Source organism: Eleutherodactylus coqui, chromosome 5 (assembly GCF_035609145.1).
Source record: "Eleutherodactylus coqui strain aEleCoq1 chromosome 5, aEleCoq1.hap1, whole genome shotgun sequence".
In the NCBI taxonomy this organism is placed as follows: domain Eukaryota; kingdom Metazoa; phylum Chordata; class Amphibia; order Anura; family Eleutherodactylidae; genus Eleutherodactylus; species Eleutherodactylus coqui.
In genome coordinates this window covers 73,913,392-73,932,725 of record NC_089841.1, presented here as the reverse complement: position 1 = coordinate 73,932,725, position 19,334 = coordinate 73,913,392, and the positions used below count along the sequence as shown (strand labels likewise).

At 43.0% G+C, this 19,334-nt stretch overlaps 1 protein-coding gene across 1 annotated transcript in view; it reads right to left on the bottom strand.

The window, feature by feature from the left end:
• The window catches only part of NDUFS4 (NADH:ubiquinone oxidoreductase subunit S4), a 129,311-nt gene that overhangs the window by 76,872 nt on the left and 33,105 nt on the right, over positions 1 to 19,334 (bottom strand). Inside the window, exon 2 of the mRNA XM_066602732.1 lies at positions 13,166 to 13,244. Within this exon, the coding sequence (XP_066458829.1) occupies positions 13,166 to 13,244 (79 nt within the window). The remainder of the gene's footprint in view (positions 1 to 13,165; positions 13,245 to 19,334) is intronic.

Here is a 19,334-nt window from a genome sequence, read left to right as displayed (position 1 = left end):
AACTCCACACGACCTTTGAGGTGGTGTAAATTAACCAGGAGGGGCATTCTTTGAGTAGAGAGTTGGGATCATCAGTCAATCTGGACGTGCCCCGCTTAAGCGCCTGACAGTTGTCCTACAGATCACCACTCACCGAATGGAGGCAAAGAGCGCCAGAGAGCTTTTCCGGCCACCTGACTCCATTTAGAGTAAACAGGCAGTCTTTCATAACTGAAGGACTGCCTGTTTATACAGGCTGTCAGTTCCTTGGTTTTTAGGTGAGCTATTCTCCCTTACCTTCTTGTTTACATGGAACGAGTCGCCAATAATCACTCTTTTGAGCGATTACTTGGGCAACTATTAGCACCTTCTACTGCAGGAAAATATGAAAACACGAAAAGGTGATGACAGAAATGAAAAGGCCCTGAAGGTCAGCAGCTCAGAACATAGAAAGCCATGAAGGAACCTGGGGGCATTTCTCATGTAATACATTATAGCCTTCAGTGCCATCCACTCGCTCAGCAGCTGCATAGAAGAATAACCCAATCTGAGCATTAGGTCATGTTTACCGATGCCAGGATCATGCTGCTTTCTAGATTTAGTGTGAAAACTGCCTTCGAATGAGCATTCGAGAAGCACAAACTTCAAATGTATTAAACTAATATTAACAGCGAGGAAATCAACGTGGGAACTAAATACTAAAGGCGGCACGGGATGGAGTAAACAAGCGGGAGAGAACACAATGGCATTTTTCTTGAAAACGCCGCCTGGAAGAAATTATACCAAATATATTCAACTTGTCATCAACAAATACTTGAAGGCCTTTGTATTACGTGTGATTACAGGCGTGAGGTTTTAGTCGAGGATGGAGTCAATGTTAGGAATGTCTCTTCTTCCTAGAATTCAACTACATTTTTTTTTTTAATTTCCTGGAACTTTCTCAGCTGGGGAACAAATGAGGAATCCATACAAGATAATCTAGGGTCAATCACACTGGTGAGGACTACTCCATTCATAAAACCTGCAACTTATAGGGCATCTATCAGCTGCTTTGAGCCCTTTAAACTAAGTTGATGGCCTCAAAGTAGGTGACCCGCTGAGTCCGGGGGTGTAGGTTTTATACTTGCCTTCCCTGCCATTTCCCCGATGTCAGAGCTCAAACCGGCCGCTAGAATCCATTGTAGCAGCATGCCAAGTAGTCCGCCCATTCTAAGTTAATTATATAAATCAGAAGCTTTTCCTCGTCAAGCAGCAGAATGTATACTTTATTATCACTCTTCAAAATCAGAAAACAGGATTGCATGAAGAAAAAATTTGTAGACGAAATGACAAGTGGAGGTTTCTTGTGAGCCATTAGCAGGAGCGCTGGGTGTCTTGCCGAATTTTGTGCTTGGAATACATCATGTATAAATATCAGGTTGCATATGAAATAACAGACCACACATTGCAGAGCGCTTTAAGTGAGATTTGCCAAAACTCTAATCTGCTACTAATTAGAAGTGGAATGTCATCAAAAATTTTATTTTATTTTTTTACTAATTGCTTCCCAGCTGTCATAATGGGAAAGGTTACGTCCTGGTAAAGTAAGAGAGGCGCTGTACTCTCCCACGGACTTCACACCTTCAGAGCGGTAGGTGAAGGAACTCGGGATACTTTTGTTCCTTCCACGGGTTTTATCAATAGTTAACTGCATAGAACAGACAGCGCTCTCAGAGTAAGAGGATTCTGAGAAAATCTTTAAAAGAATTACTTAAGTCCAAGGAGGAAAATATAATATGTCTGGAGGAAATCCAGGCAAACATTTCTACTTTTTTTTGTTTTTTGCTATGATTATTTCTATTTTCTGGGTGCAGATGACTATTCTCAGACCACCTATTGTAGTTATCCTTAAAATGCCTGAAGAAAAAAAAGCTAAGAAATGTCTGGGTCTAGCACAAAGACATGTTAGAGAGGTCTGGACGTAGAAGGACGGGCTCTCCGAAGGGAGCGGGTGCCATCTTGGATTCTGAGCTTCGGTGCACATCTCCACATTATTCTGTTCAGTAACTCACAGTTGGTGGCACAGCTCTGCCAGCCCTACCCGAGCACCCTAGCCACCCTTAAAAGGTAGGAAGCCCAATGCTAAAGAGGTGGAAGGGGAGAAACCCAATCGTAGTGCATAGAGAGGCCCCTAGCAGTGTTAATGAGTAGTTGTATTTTGGGCTCATTCATATGGGCGCATGCACTTTTGGTCAATGACATACTCACTGCACTAACATAACAAACAGGCTTCTACTTACCTCTCCCGACCTGCACCACCGCTCAGTCCTCTGCTCATTAGTTTACAGCTCAGCTGAACTCCGTTATTATGTAGCCATAAACAGACGCTCACCTCCTCTTCAACGGAGAGACTAGGTTCACGGACGCAAAGCCGCACAGAGCTCCAGACGCTAACAGTCCAAACGGCACTTATAAGTATAAAGTGATACAAAGTGTCGGCTGTAACGTGTGAAATCCTTTAAAACAGCAGCATCAGACTTTACACATGACGCGTTTCCACCAAAACGGCGGTCTTGATCACATCATGTTAGAGACGAGACTTTGTATCACTTTGAACTGAGTTACTGGCTGCGGAGGCTGTGACGTCCCATAAGTAGGCTGGAGCAGCCTGTAGACGAGATGTCAGAGGGGAGACCCGGAGAAACAGTGCGGGACACAGCAGGAGCGGGGAGAGGTGAGTATATGTCTATTTGTTGTTACTGCTAGGGGAATTGATTTTACACGGGACCTTTAACACGGACAACTCCTTTTAACCCCTTAATGACGTGGCCCTTTTTTCCCCCATTTTCGCTTTTTCCTCACTCCTTTATTTATCCATCGAAGTCGCTGTATGAGGGCTTGTTTTTGCAGAACGAGTTGTATTCTTCAATGGTACTATATATATTTTCAATGTACCATATAACGTACTGAAAAACTTCTAGGTGGAGTTAAATTTAAAAAAAAAAACAAAAACAAAAAACACTTCCACCATCTTTCGGTGTTTCGACGACGCACAAACTGCACCAAAAATGACATGATAACCTAAGTCTATGAGTCAATACGATTACTACGATAACAAATATCCTTTTTTGGCTGTACTACTTTTATTTTTTTTCAAAGACATTTATTTTTTTTGTTATTTTCTGCCGCCATCTTCTGCACACAATAACTTTATTTTTCCGTCGACATAGTTGTGCAAAGGCTCATTTTTTGCAGGATGTCCTGTAGTTTGTGTTGGTACCTTTTTGGAATACATATGCCTTTTTGATCGCCTTTCATTACTTTTTTCTGGGAGAAAAAGTGACCCAAAAAAGCCCATTTCTGTCGCTTTTCTTTTCTTTTTTCGGACAACGTTCATCGTGTGGGGTAAATAATGTTATACTTTAATAGATAGGACTTTTACGGACACAGTGATACCAAATATGTATTTTTGTTTTATAATTTTGAATCTTTTATTGTAAATATGGCAAAAGGGTTATTTTTTTTCTTACTTATTACTTTTTTTCCCCAATAATTAGTAAAACTTTATTGTTCTTTACTCTTTTTTCTTAGTCCCCACAGGGGACAACAACTAGAGATGCTTTAATCACTGCCGCAGTATAATGCAATGCCATAGCATTACATCATATTGCTATCGGGCAGGCATTCTATCAAGCCAGCCCACGGGGATGGCTTGATAGGCATTCTGCCAAGACAGCCCTGGGGCCTTTCAGAAGGCCCCTGGCTGCCATCCCAACTGCAGGGCGACTGGATGTTTGGGGGAATTAAATGCCACTGTCAGAATTGACAACATTTAAAGGGTCAATAGCTCCGCTCAGCCACACGCCTGAGTGGAGCTGTTGCTGGCGGGTCTCAGGTGTAATAAACAGCCAGCGACCACGCTGTATGAAAGGAGGTCGCCCCGCGATCTCCCTTCATACGTACCCCGACCCTGCAGGGCGTAATTGTATGCCTTGTAGTGGGAAGGGGTTAAAAAAAAAATCCCGTTTTCTCCATGTGCATTATATAGAAGACACATAACTGCTCCTCCAACCAGCTCAGAGTGAACTGAGAATTGGAGGTGCAGCCTAGAGAAGGGAAAACGGATTTCAAATATAGGATGCAAGTCGTATAATGTCCAGCTACAGTGTTGTTCATCTAGATCAGGGGTGTCAAGCTTGTATACACGAAGGGCCACTTACAAGGGCTCATTCACACAGCTGTATTACACGCGTAATACGGTCAGCTTAATCCCTATTGATTTGCATTGGGGTATGCAGACAAGTTTTCACACGTACTTTATGTATGTGAAAAACAAAAAAAACGAAGCATGTCCTATTTTGTTCCTTGTTACAGAATAAAACTGACCATTAAAATCAATTAGATTGAGTAGATCTGCACTGAATACACATGATACATAAGTATTCCCTGCATACTTATGTATGAAGGCAGGGGAAATCAATGAACCTTCTTGCATTTCTTTTCTCGCACATGAAAAACACAGTGAATATGCTTGCAAAAAAAACAAACAAAACAAAAACACAAGAAGGATCTACAACTGGGACAACCCCTTTAACTCCCTGTAGTGCACACAGACATAGAACTTCAGCTTGAAGGACGGCGTACAGCAGGACTGAGCAGTATAGATGTGATTTCAGCATTATATCTATCCATCCATCCAGGCTGAGTTAACCGAAAAGGCTTCTTTTCAAGACGCAACAGCAACTTGGTCTGTTAGAAGGAAAACAAAAATCTGGAAAAACACATTTTCTGAATGATGAATTTCTGATCGGATTCAGATCTGCTTAGGCTGTGTTGTTTTTTTGTAAATGGATAATCATTTGTCAATGCAATTCAAAGAGCAATAAACTACAAATCGTTGCAGGTACCCCTACTCCACCCGTGACCCGATATTTATTTATGCGTAGTTATTTATGTATAGTCAGTTCAGAGTGGCTACAAGTTTTGCTCATTTGCCCTGTCGGGTCCTGTGTTAGGCAATTTCTGAGGCAACTGTTGGGCCCATGTAAAAGCACCGTAAATTCAAAAATGACTTATTAGTATGTTTTTGGGGAGTGGGAGGAAACCAGAGTAGTTGGAAGAAATCCACATAAACATGGGGGGGGGGGGGGGGCCATACAGATTCTATGCAGATGCTGCCCTCGGTCAGATTCGAATCCAAGAACTCAGCGGTGCAAGGCAAAAATCCTAACCACTGAGCCACCGTACTACTGATAGTGACTATTTACTCATACAATTCCAAGAGGAATAACTGAGGAAAGAAAAAAAAAAAAAGCACACAACACACACCTCAGAACTTCAGAATTTGTATTTAATGGGGGCTACAAGCATTTACTAAGACAGAATTGTTAGGAGCGCTAATGACATCCTCTATAATGATGGATTCATATGCAGCGTAAAAAAAAAATATAAAGCAGAGTGCATCATCTGTGGGGGCTTGCATTAAAAAATAAAAATAATAAAAATAAAAAAAGACACTAAAAAAGTGGTCATACATCCGGCTCCAGAGCAACTTTCCTAGTGTTTGGTGGATTTCCCGTGCAACCTCAATGAAAAGCTTATGGTAGTGTGTGATGGTGGCAAGAAGTCTTAACGCAGTGTTTCAGGACTGTGGAGTCAGACCAGCGGATGGACCGGCGCTTTACATGGCAGAACACCAAGGGAAATATAAACGTTACTTTATTAGGGATCAGTCATATGGGCATTTTTTCATACAATTTTTTGTGCGCATAACTGATGCGCTCAATAAAATCGCGTGACCGAAGCCAGCGGCAGGACGGAAAAAACCGCTGCTAGCAGCGCTTACCCACCCAAAGGGCTCGGTCACACAGGCGTTTGTACGCTCAAAAAGAGCGCTGCCCGCTATCCTCTGCCACAGCTGTGGCAGAGGAGAACAATGTACTCCCATTAAATTGTGTAAATTATGTATTAATTTTCGGAAAGGGCTTCAACTATAAGCCCTTCCCTGAAAACTATCCTAAAAAAGTGTAAAAATAAATAAATTAAAAAAAATCAATACTCACCTCTCTGCAGCTGCCGGGGCTCAGACGCGTCCAGCCGACTCTTCTCCTGAACTGCTTTCAGTAGTATTCAACAGGCGGGGATTTAAAATCCCCGTCTGCTGAATGGGCTGTCTATGATTGGCTGAGCACTGTGACCAATCAGAGGCAGCTCTCAGCTGTCATTCAATAGCTTCCCCGAAAATTAATACAGCGCTTGCCGGCAGCCCATTGCTTTCAATGGAGCCGGCTGTATTGCCAGCTCCATTGAATTCAATGGGAGAACATCGTTCTCCTCTGCCACAGCTGTAACAGAGGAGAATGATCTTTAGTATATGTTCTCAATGGGGTCGGCGCTGCTGCCGCTGGTCCCATTGAGTGCACATACACAGGAACACCGATTCGTGCAGAACGCAGTTACAAACATTCTGCGAATCGTTTGTCCTATAATTTTCACCACATGCGTTTGTGCGCATGAAAAATGTGCACATGTGATCGCTCCCATTGCACAGCATTGGGTCTATAAAGATGTGGATCACAAACGCAGCTGTAAATCGTGCGAAAAAAACACCCGTGTGACTGAGCCCTTAGATATAATGAAAACAATACCAAAGCATTCATATCAGGATGTAATCCCTCCTCAGGTAAGTGCCCTGCCACAACGTTCACCTGAGGTTGGTACCTGCTCCAGCTGCATCCCAGCTATCTACTTCTCAAAACTCGAAGGTGAGTGCATCGGTTACTGCATCACATACTGTATGATCTAAAAAACATTCCTGTCCATGAGAGCACTTTCCACCTATTTTGGGACATTTTTCCCTTTAACCCCTTGATGCTTTGGACGTCTATCTACAGTACCAGGCATCAACTAGAGGAGTTCACAAAGTGTCACATAATTGTCATGGCAGCCCAGTGCTTTCTGCAGGCCCTCAGCGTTGCCATGTACTATCGTTATTAGGACGTTTATAGAATGCCGGCAGAAATGGTACATATTGCAATACTGAAGTATTGCAGTATATAGTATAAGTGATTGCAAGTTCAAGCCCCCTATGGGGACTGAAAAAAAAAAGTACAATTAAATGAAAAATAAAGTTGGTTATTATAAAAAATAAAGGATACTAAAAAGGTTAAAAATATCCCTTTTCCCCCATGTTGATAATATTAAAAAACATCATAAACAAGAGAAGACCCAAACATATGTGGTATCGCTACGTCCGAAAAAGTCCAGTCTATGAAATTTTATCTCACACAGGGAAAATCGGCAGCAAAAAAAAATACACAACGCCAGAATTTTTTGGTCACTCAGACCCCAAGTAAAAATATATTAAAAAAGTAGTAATCAAAAAGTGGTATGTACTAGAAAATGGTACCGATAGAAACCACAGGTCGTCCTACAAGAAATGAGCCCTTGCATAACCCTATCTATCGATGGAAAGATTAAAAGGAGTCATAGTAGTAAGGAGATTTTGACAGAAAACGTATTTAATGAAAGATATAATTTTTTTTTTTTTTTTTTTTTAAACAAAAGCTATTTTTGGCATTGCTGTAATCATACTGACCCACAGAGTAAAGTAATGTCATTTTTGCTGCAGTGTGTATGCTGTAAACACAAGACTCCAGCAAAGATGGCAAAATTGTGGGTTTTTTTCATTTCACGTCAACAGAAAAATTAAGGCGATTATAATTTTTTGAAAAAAGTGAAGAGGGAAAAAGAAAATGAAAAAAAAAAAAAAATTGGGGTCACATCCTTAAGGGTGGTAATGAAAACACCATGCAACCTTTGCAGTAAACTGATGATTTTAGCAGAATCAAAATTCACCATGGAGCCTTTGCTTGAAAACCTCATTCCTGGTTTTATTTCTTCTTGTCCACAGACATAAAACAAAAGCTCATGAAAACAAGATTTCTGTGACGTTCTCCGATGACATCTGCGCTCGGTTTCTGACCAAACAGGTAACTTTACTGCGAACCGTAACTGGCAGAGCCGTATATCAGACAACAGCCTGTCGGATGGTCAATACACTTCATTGGGTGATGTCACTGGCACATAACCAAGGTGATAGATTTGGGGAGGATTCCGTTCGAGAAGCCAGGGCATGGGGCTTCCAAACAATAAGAATTATCCTGGATGTAATGAGGCTGTTCTATATAAGCCAAGTCCACTTATGACAAACGCTGCAAAGTTTCCATCAGGAGTAGCAGGTGGCAAAATCGGCAGACTAGTAGTGTGGCTAGAAAGTGGATGAGATCCTACAAAATCCCATATATAGGACATATGCACATCGGTGATTAAAAGCTTGCGCCCGAGATCATTTATCTTGTACTCAGCCAATTTATTTTCCAGAGCTGCATTTATAATTCTGCTGGATGTTAGAAACTGCTGACACATTTGAGGTCAGACAAACCCCTAAAAGCTTAGCTGAGTTTTTATATTGTAGAGGAACAAACAGCTTTTCTTATACCAAATTACTATACACTGCAATGACTGTAAATTCTAGAATACAATCCCGATCAGAAATGTTAGCTCTGAAGTCAACAGACTTGTGAATTCAGCTTGGAACGCTAGTACCATCTGTAACTCCGGATCAGTATGAGTAATGTATTGTGGAGATCAGTAATGTAATGGGTTTACAAATTTAACAGTAAAGAAAAATCACACTCACGTGAAATTTGCATTTACATGCGAGTACAATGCGATCCTTTTTTTTTTGGCTACCATAGAAAAGACTGGGCAAATCTTACTCAAGACTCGCCCAAAATTGAACATGCTGTGATTTTTCAATCTTGGACTATTTGTCCCCATTGCAGATGGAGCGGTCAATGTTCAGAACACTGCAGTGAGTGCAAGGGCCAAGATTAGCCGATCACCAGGGTGTCCTGAGCGGTGGACCCCCACCATTAGATCATCCACCCATCCTGTGGATAGGTCATCAATACTACAAAAGGGATGAATGACTGGAATGCCCTCTTAAACTCAGCAAATACTTCTCTCCACACATAGTGGTCAGCATTGCTGCTTTGCAGGACTGATATCCTATGTTCAAATACAACCAAGGACATCATCTACATGGAGTTTGTATGATCTTCTCCTGTTTCTCTGGATACACCGATATATTCCTGATGCTCCAAAAACATACTAATAGGTTAGTATGCATGCCTTCAAAATTAGACTATGAGCCTCACTGGGGCCAGGGACTGATGTCAATGGCAACAATCACAGCACTATGTAGTCCCTGTCTACATCCCTTTAAAATTGAATGTAAGGACCCTACAGTGCTATTACAACTGTTCATAGAGTACAGATACAGCAGACTCTCATGCATCACAATTATCACTTGGTTTGTATATTTTTCCTCCCATTTGGCCAATTTTGAAGCTATTCAATCTAAGTAGGCAATGGGACAAAAATGTGTAATCGGGAAGTTCCGGAGCCATGCACTTAGGTTAAGAGAAGAATAAAAGGAACGAAAGGAATTTTTTATGTGAAATTCTTCATTGGTCTGTAATCCATTGAGATATGGAAATGCTAATATGCAAGATTTTCCAAACTGCTGGAAAGCTGGCATAAAACCTGGGTAATCTAGGATCATTCTGCCTGAACAACAACATGAGTGAGAACACGCATCCAACAACCAGAGTGGTACATTACTGCAAACATCAATGCATTGGGCAAACAGTAAAGACAATACAAAATGGATAAACAATGGCAAAAGTTGTGCGTGGTGCACTGTGACCTCCACTCCATCGACTCCATTCCCTTCTACGGGGATGCCAGAGATAGCTGAACGCGGCCCTTGGCTATCTGCGTGGATAGTGAATAGAGTGGTAGTCACACATGCTCACCACCAGTCCATTTGCAAAGCGATACTCGGAGATAGGGGGCAATCATTCTTGTAAACCCTAGAGTCCCAGCAGTAGGATCAGTGAGGAGAACTGAGACCCTCACTAAATGCTAGAATGAAGGGGATGTGACACTAGTTAGAGCCTCGGGCTACTTGAGCTTCTATCGGACTCTCCTGACAGAGCTGCTGTCGGACCACAGCATAGAGCAGGGCTTCTGAAACTTTTTCCTTTTAACTGGTGTCTCACCGACACGCTATACAAAAAAGCCGACGGACCTGAAGTCATTGACGTTCGTTGTATGCAGCTGCTGCTGTCATAACGTGGTCAGCAAGATTGTGCGACTATTGGCAGCTGTGGCTGGACAGAGTCTCAACCACGAGCGGTACCCATTACGTGGAAATGCACCCTTTATGTTTGGTATAATTGGTTAATCATGTACCCAACAGGTGATAAGATTAAGCATTTTCATATGTAGATTGAAATCCAGTCATTAACTGAAATAAAAACAGCTGTGTAGAAGGTTTAAAACTGAGTGAGGAACAGTGAAACTCTGCTACAAAAGGTGAGGTTGTGGAAGACAGTTTTACGTCACAAGTCATACATCATGGCAAGAGTGAGCACAGCAACAAGACACAAAGTTGTTATACTGCATCTAGCAAGGTCTCTCTCAGCACTGTTCCACACAGCCAAGAAAAAACGCACAATGCACGAATATGAGCCCCGTTCTTTTGATTGGAGTCTTATACACCATGATGCAGTGTGCGAAAAATTTGTGGCATGATCTAACTTTTTGCGTTCCTCAGAATGCATCGCCCATTGATTTCAAATGAAGCTCTAATGCCTCGAATGGCTCTCGGGGTTTCTCATTGAAATCAATAGGAAACACTTCCGATCCTCTATCATGCATGAAGCTTGCGCAAGAGGAATGGAATTTCACAGATTCGAGACGTTTTTACCTGAAAAGCGCCTCGCATCCGTGCGTAAATCCCGCTCGCTTATGTGTGGGTAGCCTTAGGCAAAGATTTCAAAGCAGAATGGGGGTTCAAGATGTGCCATTCAAGGTCTTTTGAAGAAACAGACAACACTGAGAACTGTATATGGTGTGGTCAGCCAAGGAGACTTAGTGCAGCAGATGAAAGACACATCATGCTTACGTCCTTTCAAAAGCACTTCTATTTTTTTTTTGGATTGTTCTCACTTTACTGCATATTTCCCACACCTGCCTAAAACTTTTGCAAAGCGCTGAATCTAATATAGGCAACCAGTTCTATAGGAATGCCTATGTGATTTAATCGTATTCCACATTTTTCTAGAAAACATCATTGTGCATATTTCAACGTGCGTTCAGCTACGTCATAGGATCCCGAGAGATATCATGGCTGACACTGGTAACGAATATGTTCTCTCTAGAGAAAGGACAGTCCATAAATCCACTCATCCTCCCTGCCAAAAACCATTACAGCTTTTAATGGGAAGAGGACACTTGAATACGGGATGTGCTTCCAGGTGTAGCACAGTGTACCAGACTAGGGAAAAGTGATCCAGATGAGATCTGATTTATAATGTTTACATCAGAAACTAGTTTGCTTTTGATTACCGAAGTCAAAATGATTATCCTCATTTAAAAACACGGACACAACAGAGGAAAGATAACGAACGCTCATTAAAAAATAAATAAACAACAGAAATGGCAAGTACCTAACGGTAATGCTGGAATGTGAGAATATCACCCCCAGTCTCGGGGAGGTGTGCACGATTCATGGCCTCCGAAGTCTTTCTATACTCGCCCCAAAACTATTTGGAAACAAGAACGCTTGCTGGTGTGTGACTCACACTTAGTCTCCATGTTTAGGAGAAGTTAAGAAGAATACACCTCAGGAGCAGAGAAGAGATGAGCAAGTATTTATGGTGCTCCATGAAGACAGCTCTTAGTCCTCCATACATCATGACATTGGGGTCTTCTGACCTCTGTTTGGCACTCCAGAATGAGTCTATGAGCTGGATAGGCGCCCAACTCTACACGCGACTTTCTCTAGTGTAGTTTACCCCAAGCTTCAATGAAAAGAGCCATGTTTGCATGGTCCCTTCCTCTCTGAAGTGCTGATTGGGGGAAGGGGACGCATTCTGCGATGGGAGTTCTTGAAGTGGAACCTTCAACTATCAGACATTTATGGAATATCACTTACACGTGTGATAAATATCTCCAGTATTAAGACATCTAAGTTTTATTGTGACCCATGTGACAGGAGGACTTGCATGTGCGCCACCACACCAATCAATTCAATGGGAGTGTCAGAAATAGCCGAGTACAAGACCATATCAATCTCCAACGCTCCCATTGAAAAGAATAAAGCACAGGTGAGCACACTTGTCCTCGGCTCCATTCATGCTGCAATTTCGGGGTCCCAGTTCTCAGGATTGGTGGGTGTCCCATGGCCAGACCCTCAGCAATTATAAAAGTTATTCCCTATCCTGTGGATAACTTTATAACTATTCCATTTAACACCGATAGCTTATCTTAAGGCGAGAAACAAAATCACAGAAAAAAAAAAACACATCAATAAAAAAAAAAAATAAATAACAAAAGTCAGCCACACTTGCTGGGCAAATATATCAACCCCTACATACACGGGTCTTTGTCAAGACCCGTGTATGTAAGGGTTGAAACGTTGTCTATGGGCACAATAAAGATTCGTTTGTGATTCAATTCCCTGGAGTGCTGCTCTTCTCCTTTCTACGTGGTTCTACATTACATTGATCCAAGGATCCAGGATCTGGTTGAGTGCGCACCACTTATTCAGGACTTTCCTTCCTTACATTGTAAGGTATTGCGTGTGCTGTGACTAATTGGCTTTCTTTGCTGGGCAAATGTAGATACCAAATCCCTCAGCATGCAGACAAGCAGATTGCTATATGGAGGAGCATTGATAGTATGGTACTTGCACATAGATAAGGCATACAAAGGGTGCCAGTCCAAGTGATATGTGTAGTGCACCAAACAGGTGTACAGCCTATCAAAGACGCCCCATACAATACATCCCAGCGGACTGCCCTGCACTCAAAAGTGAACCCCACTTTTGGAGGAGCCTGGGGTTTCCATACGAGTGTGGTTTACATTTGAGGTCAAGTCGAAAGCCATACCGGCTCCAATTGGGTGACTGTTGTGGATACATGGTATCATCATTTTGGCACAGCTTTGTGCTTTGGGATGCGATGACAGACTGTTCATTCGCTTATTTCATTTATTCTAAAACGTAACCAGAGACACAGCAGATAACCAGCAACTGGGACTCACGGTTTGATTTCATGAAAGTTGTGCAATTTACCAATTTTTCATCTATGGTGATGAGTTCTCCTTCATGCGTCTGGTTCTGTGCCCGCCTCCATGTGGAAGTGCTCAAAGAGCTGCAAGGCAAGACACAAAGAGAACAGTGATTGATATGAGAAGTAGATAAACCTTAGACAAACGCAACTTCAACAACATACGTCTATATTCATCATCTGTCAAGAGGAAAGAAGAGCAAGCAAGCCAGAGAGCAAGCAAGCAGAGCGAGCGCGCGAAAGAGCGAGAGAGAGAGCGCGCGAGCAAAGCCAGAGACGGAGAGCCAGAGAGAGAGAGCGCGCGAGCAAAGCCAGAGACGGAGAGCCAGAGAGAGAGCGCGCGAGCAAAGCCAGAGACGGAGAGCCAGAGAGAGAGAGCGCGCGAGCAAAGCCAGAGACGGAGAGCCAGAGAGAGAGCGCGCGAGCAAAGCCAGAGACGGAGAGCCAGAGAGAGAGCGCGTGCAGGCAAAGCCAGAGACGGAGAGCCAGAGAGAGAGCGCGTGCAGGCAAAGCCAGAGACGGAGAGCCAGAGAGAGAGCGCGTGCAGGCAAAGCCAGAGACGGAGAGCCAGAGAGAGAGCGTGCGCGAGCAAAGCCAGAGACGGAGAGCTAGAGAGAGCGCGAGCAAAGCCAGAGACGGAGAGCTAGAGAGAGAGGCATGCAAGCAAAGCCAGAGATGGAGAGTGCGCAAGCTTTAATAACATCTTTAACAATATTTGTCTATTTCTATCGTCTGTCGAGATGGAGGAAAAGTGAGCAAGAGAGAAATGGATAGAGAAAGAAGGCAACATAGGGTTGTAGAAGGGGGCAAACAAGAGAGGGATGGATAGAGAGAGTGCAAGCAAGAGAGAGCGAGAGAACACAAAACTCCCTTTTCTCCTCAGTTACAGTAGTTTCGGCTGCTGAGTTTTTTGGCAGTCTCCCACTTAGCAGTTCACAACAGGCTGCACTTTATGTCTGCTACAGGCTCCCTGTCACAGAGAGACCGCCAGTGGCAAAAATTGCTCTATGTGAATGTACAGTAGCGGGTTTGTCACGAACAGACATAGGAACACAAAGCTCTAATAAAGCAGCCTGAGACTCTGAACCCAAAATGATGGCATCAGAGGTGAAGAAGAAAAAGAAAGTATTTGTTAAATTGTATTAGCTGCATGACTTGAGACAAAAAGTGCTAAACAAAATTGGACGGGGGGGGGGGGGGGGGGGGAATGGTCTCGAGCAGAATTTGAGAAGGTGTGGTTCTTCATTTTATGAAAAAAATTGCTAATTTTCTACAAGCAAACGCTGTAAATAGATGAATCACTGGACGTTCGCACTTTCCTGAGGCGCAGAATGAACTCCGTCTATGGGAAGAGAAGCTAAGCCAATGATGAGTGTCCGTAGTCATATAAGGTCTGATGCCTTCCATTAAAAACAAAACTGTGATTTAAATTATTTTAACCCCTTTAAGTCCAAGAGAAAAAAATTGTTTCTTAAAAAACAAAAACATTTTTAATTTAATATTCAATGATTACCTAAAAACATTTATAGTATGCTGTTAAAACATATCAAATATAGTTTGTTCTAAAAGAGTTGAACATTTTATTTTTGAAAAGTGTCCCATAAAGAAACAACAACTTTAAACTCTAATTTTTTATTTATTTACTTTTTTAATTATGAAGGGCTTTTCTCACCATAAACACCTAACTGAGGATTTGGAGATCGATTTTAAAGTTCCAGCGCCCCACGAAGCTCAACCAGAATATGGTATAAAAGCAAGTTTTTTGTTTTACACCGACCATAGGTTTCTGCCCATTATACTGCATTTTCAACAGTTTTTCCCTCTGCAGGCCGAATATCTAATTCTCAGTTCTCTCTAACTTAGTGGGTGGAGACTCATTTCTATAATGTCTTCTATGCACTGCAGAAGGAGAAAACTGCAGATTCTGGACTCTCTAATACAGAGAAATACCTGGGTGACGAGAACATTACAGCAGTATACATGGGATTCCAGTAGCTGTGGTAAGTAAATCATTCAGCATTAGCCCCGGCAGCACCATTCATTACCCTCCTTCACACTTCCTGTTCTCCGTCTTGTAGAGACAGATATCGCTTGACAACAGGCAGTGAATAGCAAATTAGAAGGAAGTGAGACCCCTAGTGGCCATCTCTTTAGTGGGAATTTTTAGCACAAAAAAAACATAATTGACGGGCAAATAAAGTGATTTGTAGCTTTGCTAGTTATCACATTGGCCATCCTATTAAAGCTAATTGTTTGACGTTTTAGTGACCATTTAAGTGTGCTTCAAAAGGAGCAATGTATCATACAACAGGAAAGCTTCGAATTATAAACTTATTATGCGTGTATTAATGAGGTGTACAAATCGATAAATTCCTTATAAATTTAAAGCCATTATCTCGTTTTATCCCTAGGTCCAGTCGTGTAAATATACTTTAAAGCTCAGGGTCAATGTCCTGACAATTGCTTAAAGGGAGAAGAGGCCCTAGATCTATATCTAAATACCCCAACTATTAGTAAGAGCAGATAGCGGTTGAAAGTGCACTGATGAGAATCCGCATGTCCAGCAATTGTATCGACAGTGTGTTATATTTTAATTCTCCATGCAAATAGGGGATGGATAAGTAGCTCTACAGCGCCACCTATTGGAAGGTGACTTTCTTATAAAGGCAAAGGATGTAAGCCAAACCAAAGTCCTGAAGGGAAGGTCATGCATTTGCAAAAAGGCCGTTTCAGGGCGTTTGCCCTACATTAGTACAGAGCTGGATTCTGATTGGATAGGCGAGAGGCTAAGGTGAGTTTGCAAAGGTAGTCTTAGAACACCCCCCTCACCCCCCCCCCCCCCCCCCCCCCAACTGCAGCCAGGCTGTTTGGAGTTGTTTGCCCCTCAGCAGTACAGAGCAGTGGTGGATTAGAAAATTCACCCCAGTACATTAAAGTTATATACAGTATAATACGTGCCTGCACATAACAGACATGGAAATGTAAAAGGACTACTATAAGAAACTGATGGGGGCTTCACTGAGCTTTCATCTCTGGGAGGTAAGTTTTACAGCTGTCTACCAAGTAGGTATGCAAATAAATTCTGAACCACGCAAGTGTGCGATACAGAAGTACGGCCCAATGACTGTGTGGGAGTAACTTCAATAGAAGCACCATCTCTAAAGCCTCAGATGTGTGAATAGTGCAGATGGCTTGTCTAGACCAGAAGGCAATCAGATGTGCCATCACATCAGCTTTGCAGCAGTCGATCCTTTAAGACTTGGTTCAGCTCATACTCTTTAAGAATTCGCAAACAGACATTTGAACACATTACCCTCGGATTAGATTTTAGTAGATACTGGCATGGAAATGTGCTACAACCAATGTTCTGTGTTCACAGGATTTTTTCATATAGCTTTGGACAGGAAAGGTGCTTATAAACTAAGGCCGGTCTTACACGAATGATCTGGATTCCGCATGTGGGAAGCCGCCTGTGACCCCGTGTACCTGCTAGTTCTGTATTATGGATGACCGCGGACGCTCGCCGTCCGTCATGCGCAGTACAGACTTATTTTTCTACATATATTTGTATGTCCCCCGCTGTTGCTAGGCGATGACGCGGGTACCCACAACCGATCCGCAATATCAATTGCAGATGGGCTGTGAGTGGGATACCACAATTTGACTTCAATGGAGGCTGTCTGCATGGATTCCCCACAAAAATAGAAGATGCTGCGATTTTAAATTCGCTTAAGGAAATCGCAATTACTATCCACTCCTCTGAGGGGATAGGCAAAACTTCTAGCTTTTCTATAGGTGCGGATTACAGCTTCTCATAGAATCCTAGAATGGTAGAGTTGGAAGGGACCTCCAGGGTCATTGGGTCCAATCGCCTGCTCAATGCAGGATCACTAAATCATCCCAGACAGATGTCTGTCCAGCCTTTGTTTGAACACTTCCATTGAAGGAGAACTCACCGCCTCCCGTGGTAACCTGTTCCACTCATTGATCACCCTCACTGTCTAATATCTAATTTGTGTCTCCTCCCTTTCAGTTTCATCCCATTGCTTCTAGTCTTTCCTTGTGTAGATGAGAATAGAGCTGATCCCTCTGCACTGTGACAGCCCTTCAGATATTTGTAGACAGCTATTAAAGGAGATGTCCCGCGCCGAAACGGGTTTTTTTTTTTTTAAACCCCCCCCCCCGTTCGGCGCGAGACAACCCCGATGCAGGGGTTAAAAAAACCACCCGCACAGCGCTTACCTGAATCCCGGCGGTCCGGTGACTTCAATACTTACCTCTGAAGATGGCCGCCGGGATCCTCTATCTTCGTGGACCGCAGCTCTTCTGTGCGGTCCACTGCCGATTCCAGCCTCCTGATTGGCTGGAATCGGCACGTGACGGGGCGGAGCTACACGGAGCTACACGGAGCCCCATAGAGAACAGCAGAAGACCCGGACTGCGCAAGCGCGGCTAATTTGGCCATCGGAGGCCAAAAATTAGTCGGCACCATGGAGACCAGGACGCTAGCAACGGAGCAGGTAAGTAAAAAACTTTTTATAACTTCTGTATGGCTCATAATTAATGCACAATGTATATTACAAAGTGCATTATTATGGCCATACAGAAGTGTATAACCCCACTTGCTGCCTCGGGACATCTCCTTTAAGTCTCCTCTCGTCCTTTTTTACAAGCTTAACATTCCCAGATCCTTTAACCGTTCTTCATAGGACATGATTTGTAGACCGCTCACCATCTTGGTAACTCTTCTCTGAACTTGCTTCAGTTTGTCTATGTCTTTTTTAAAGTGTGGTGCCCAGAACTGGACACAGTATACCAGATGAGGTCTGACTTAGGAAGAGTAAAGAAGGATAATTAATTACCTCACGTAATCTAGACTCTATGCTTCTCTTAATGCATCCCAGACTTGTGTTTGCCTTTTTGGCTGCTGCAGCACATTGTTGGCTCATGTTCAGTCTATGATCTATTATCTACTATCTATTTCCGTCCACGTGGGTGACTATTGCGGATTCTGCAGTTGAAATCTGGTCGTGTGAAGCCAGCCTAAAGAAATACAGTATGGTCTTAGCTTCTTAAAAGATAATAGAATCATACACCCTGAACGTCCAGTTTATTAGAAACTCCTTGGGCACATAGTTTATGCTATAACCAGCAACACATGGTGGAAGCCAGTAATATTTAAGTAGAGGTTAGCCAATCAGCAACTCTTTTCCCAGGCTAGAAGGCTGGGCTACAGTAGCAAGGTCAGCTGAACCACTCTTATGGATCAGTTATGAGACAATTGCATAGCAACTGCCCTAACAAAGAACAAGTACAAAAGAGATAGATGAAACAGAAGAATTCTTGCTGATAAAAAGTGTCTGGGCATCTTAAAGGGGTTGTCCCGCGAAAGCAAGTGGGGTTATACACTTCTGTATGGCCATATTAATGCACTTTGTAATATACATCGTGCATTAATTATGAGCCATACAGAAGTTATTCACTTACCTGCTCCGTTGCTAGCGTCCTCGTCTCCATGGTGCCATCTAATTTCAGCGTCTAATCTCCCGATTAGACGCGCTTGCGCAGTCCGGTCTTCTCCCTTCTGAATGGGGCCGCTCGTGCTGGAGAGCTGCTCCTCGTAGCTCCGCCCCATCAGGTGTGCCGATTCCAGCCAATCAGGAGGCTGGAATCGGCAATGGAACGCACAGAGCCCACGGTGCACCATGGGAGAAGACCTGCGGTCCACCGTGGGTGAAGATCCCGGCGGCCATCTTAGCAAGGTAAGTAAGAAGTCGCCGCAGCGCGGGGATTCGGGTAAGTACTATCCGGTTTTTTTTTTTTACCCCTGCATCGGGTTTGTCTCGCGCCAAACGGGGGGGCTATTGAAAAAAAAAAAAACCCGTTTCGGCGCGGGACAACCCCTTTAATGCCAACAGGTCCCTTTCAGAGGGGAAAAAAAAAAACACCAAGTAAACTGTACCCACCCATGGTTACATAATAAGTAACACAGGGCTTCTACAATCCATACGACATTACTGAATATGTATACATCTGTAGTTAATGGGCCCTGGGATATGGTTCTCTTTCAGAATAATGGAAGTTAAAATTGCATGTTAGGCTAAAAAAGCTCCAAGCATTTACCAAATAAAACAGATTTTAAAAGCGGCCCTCATCTTTTTATTGTCATGTAAA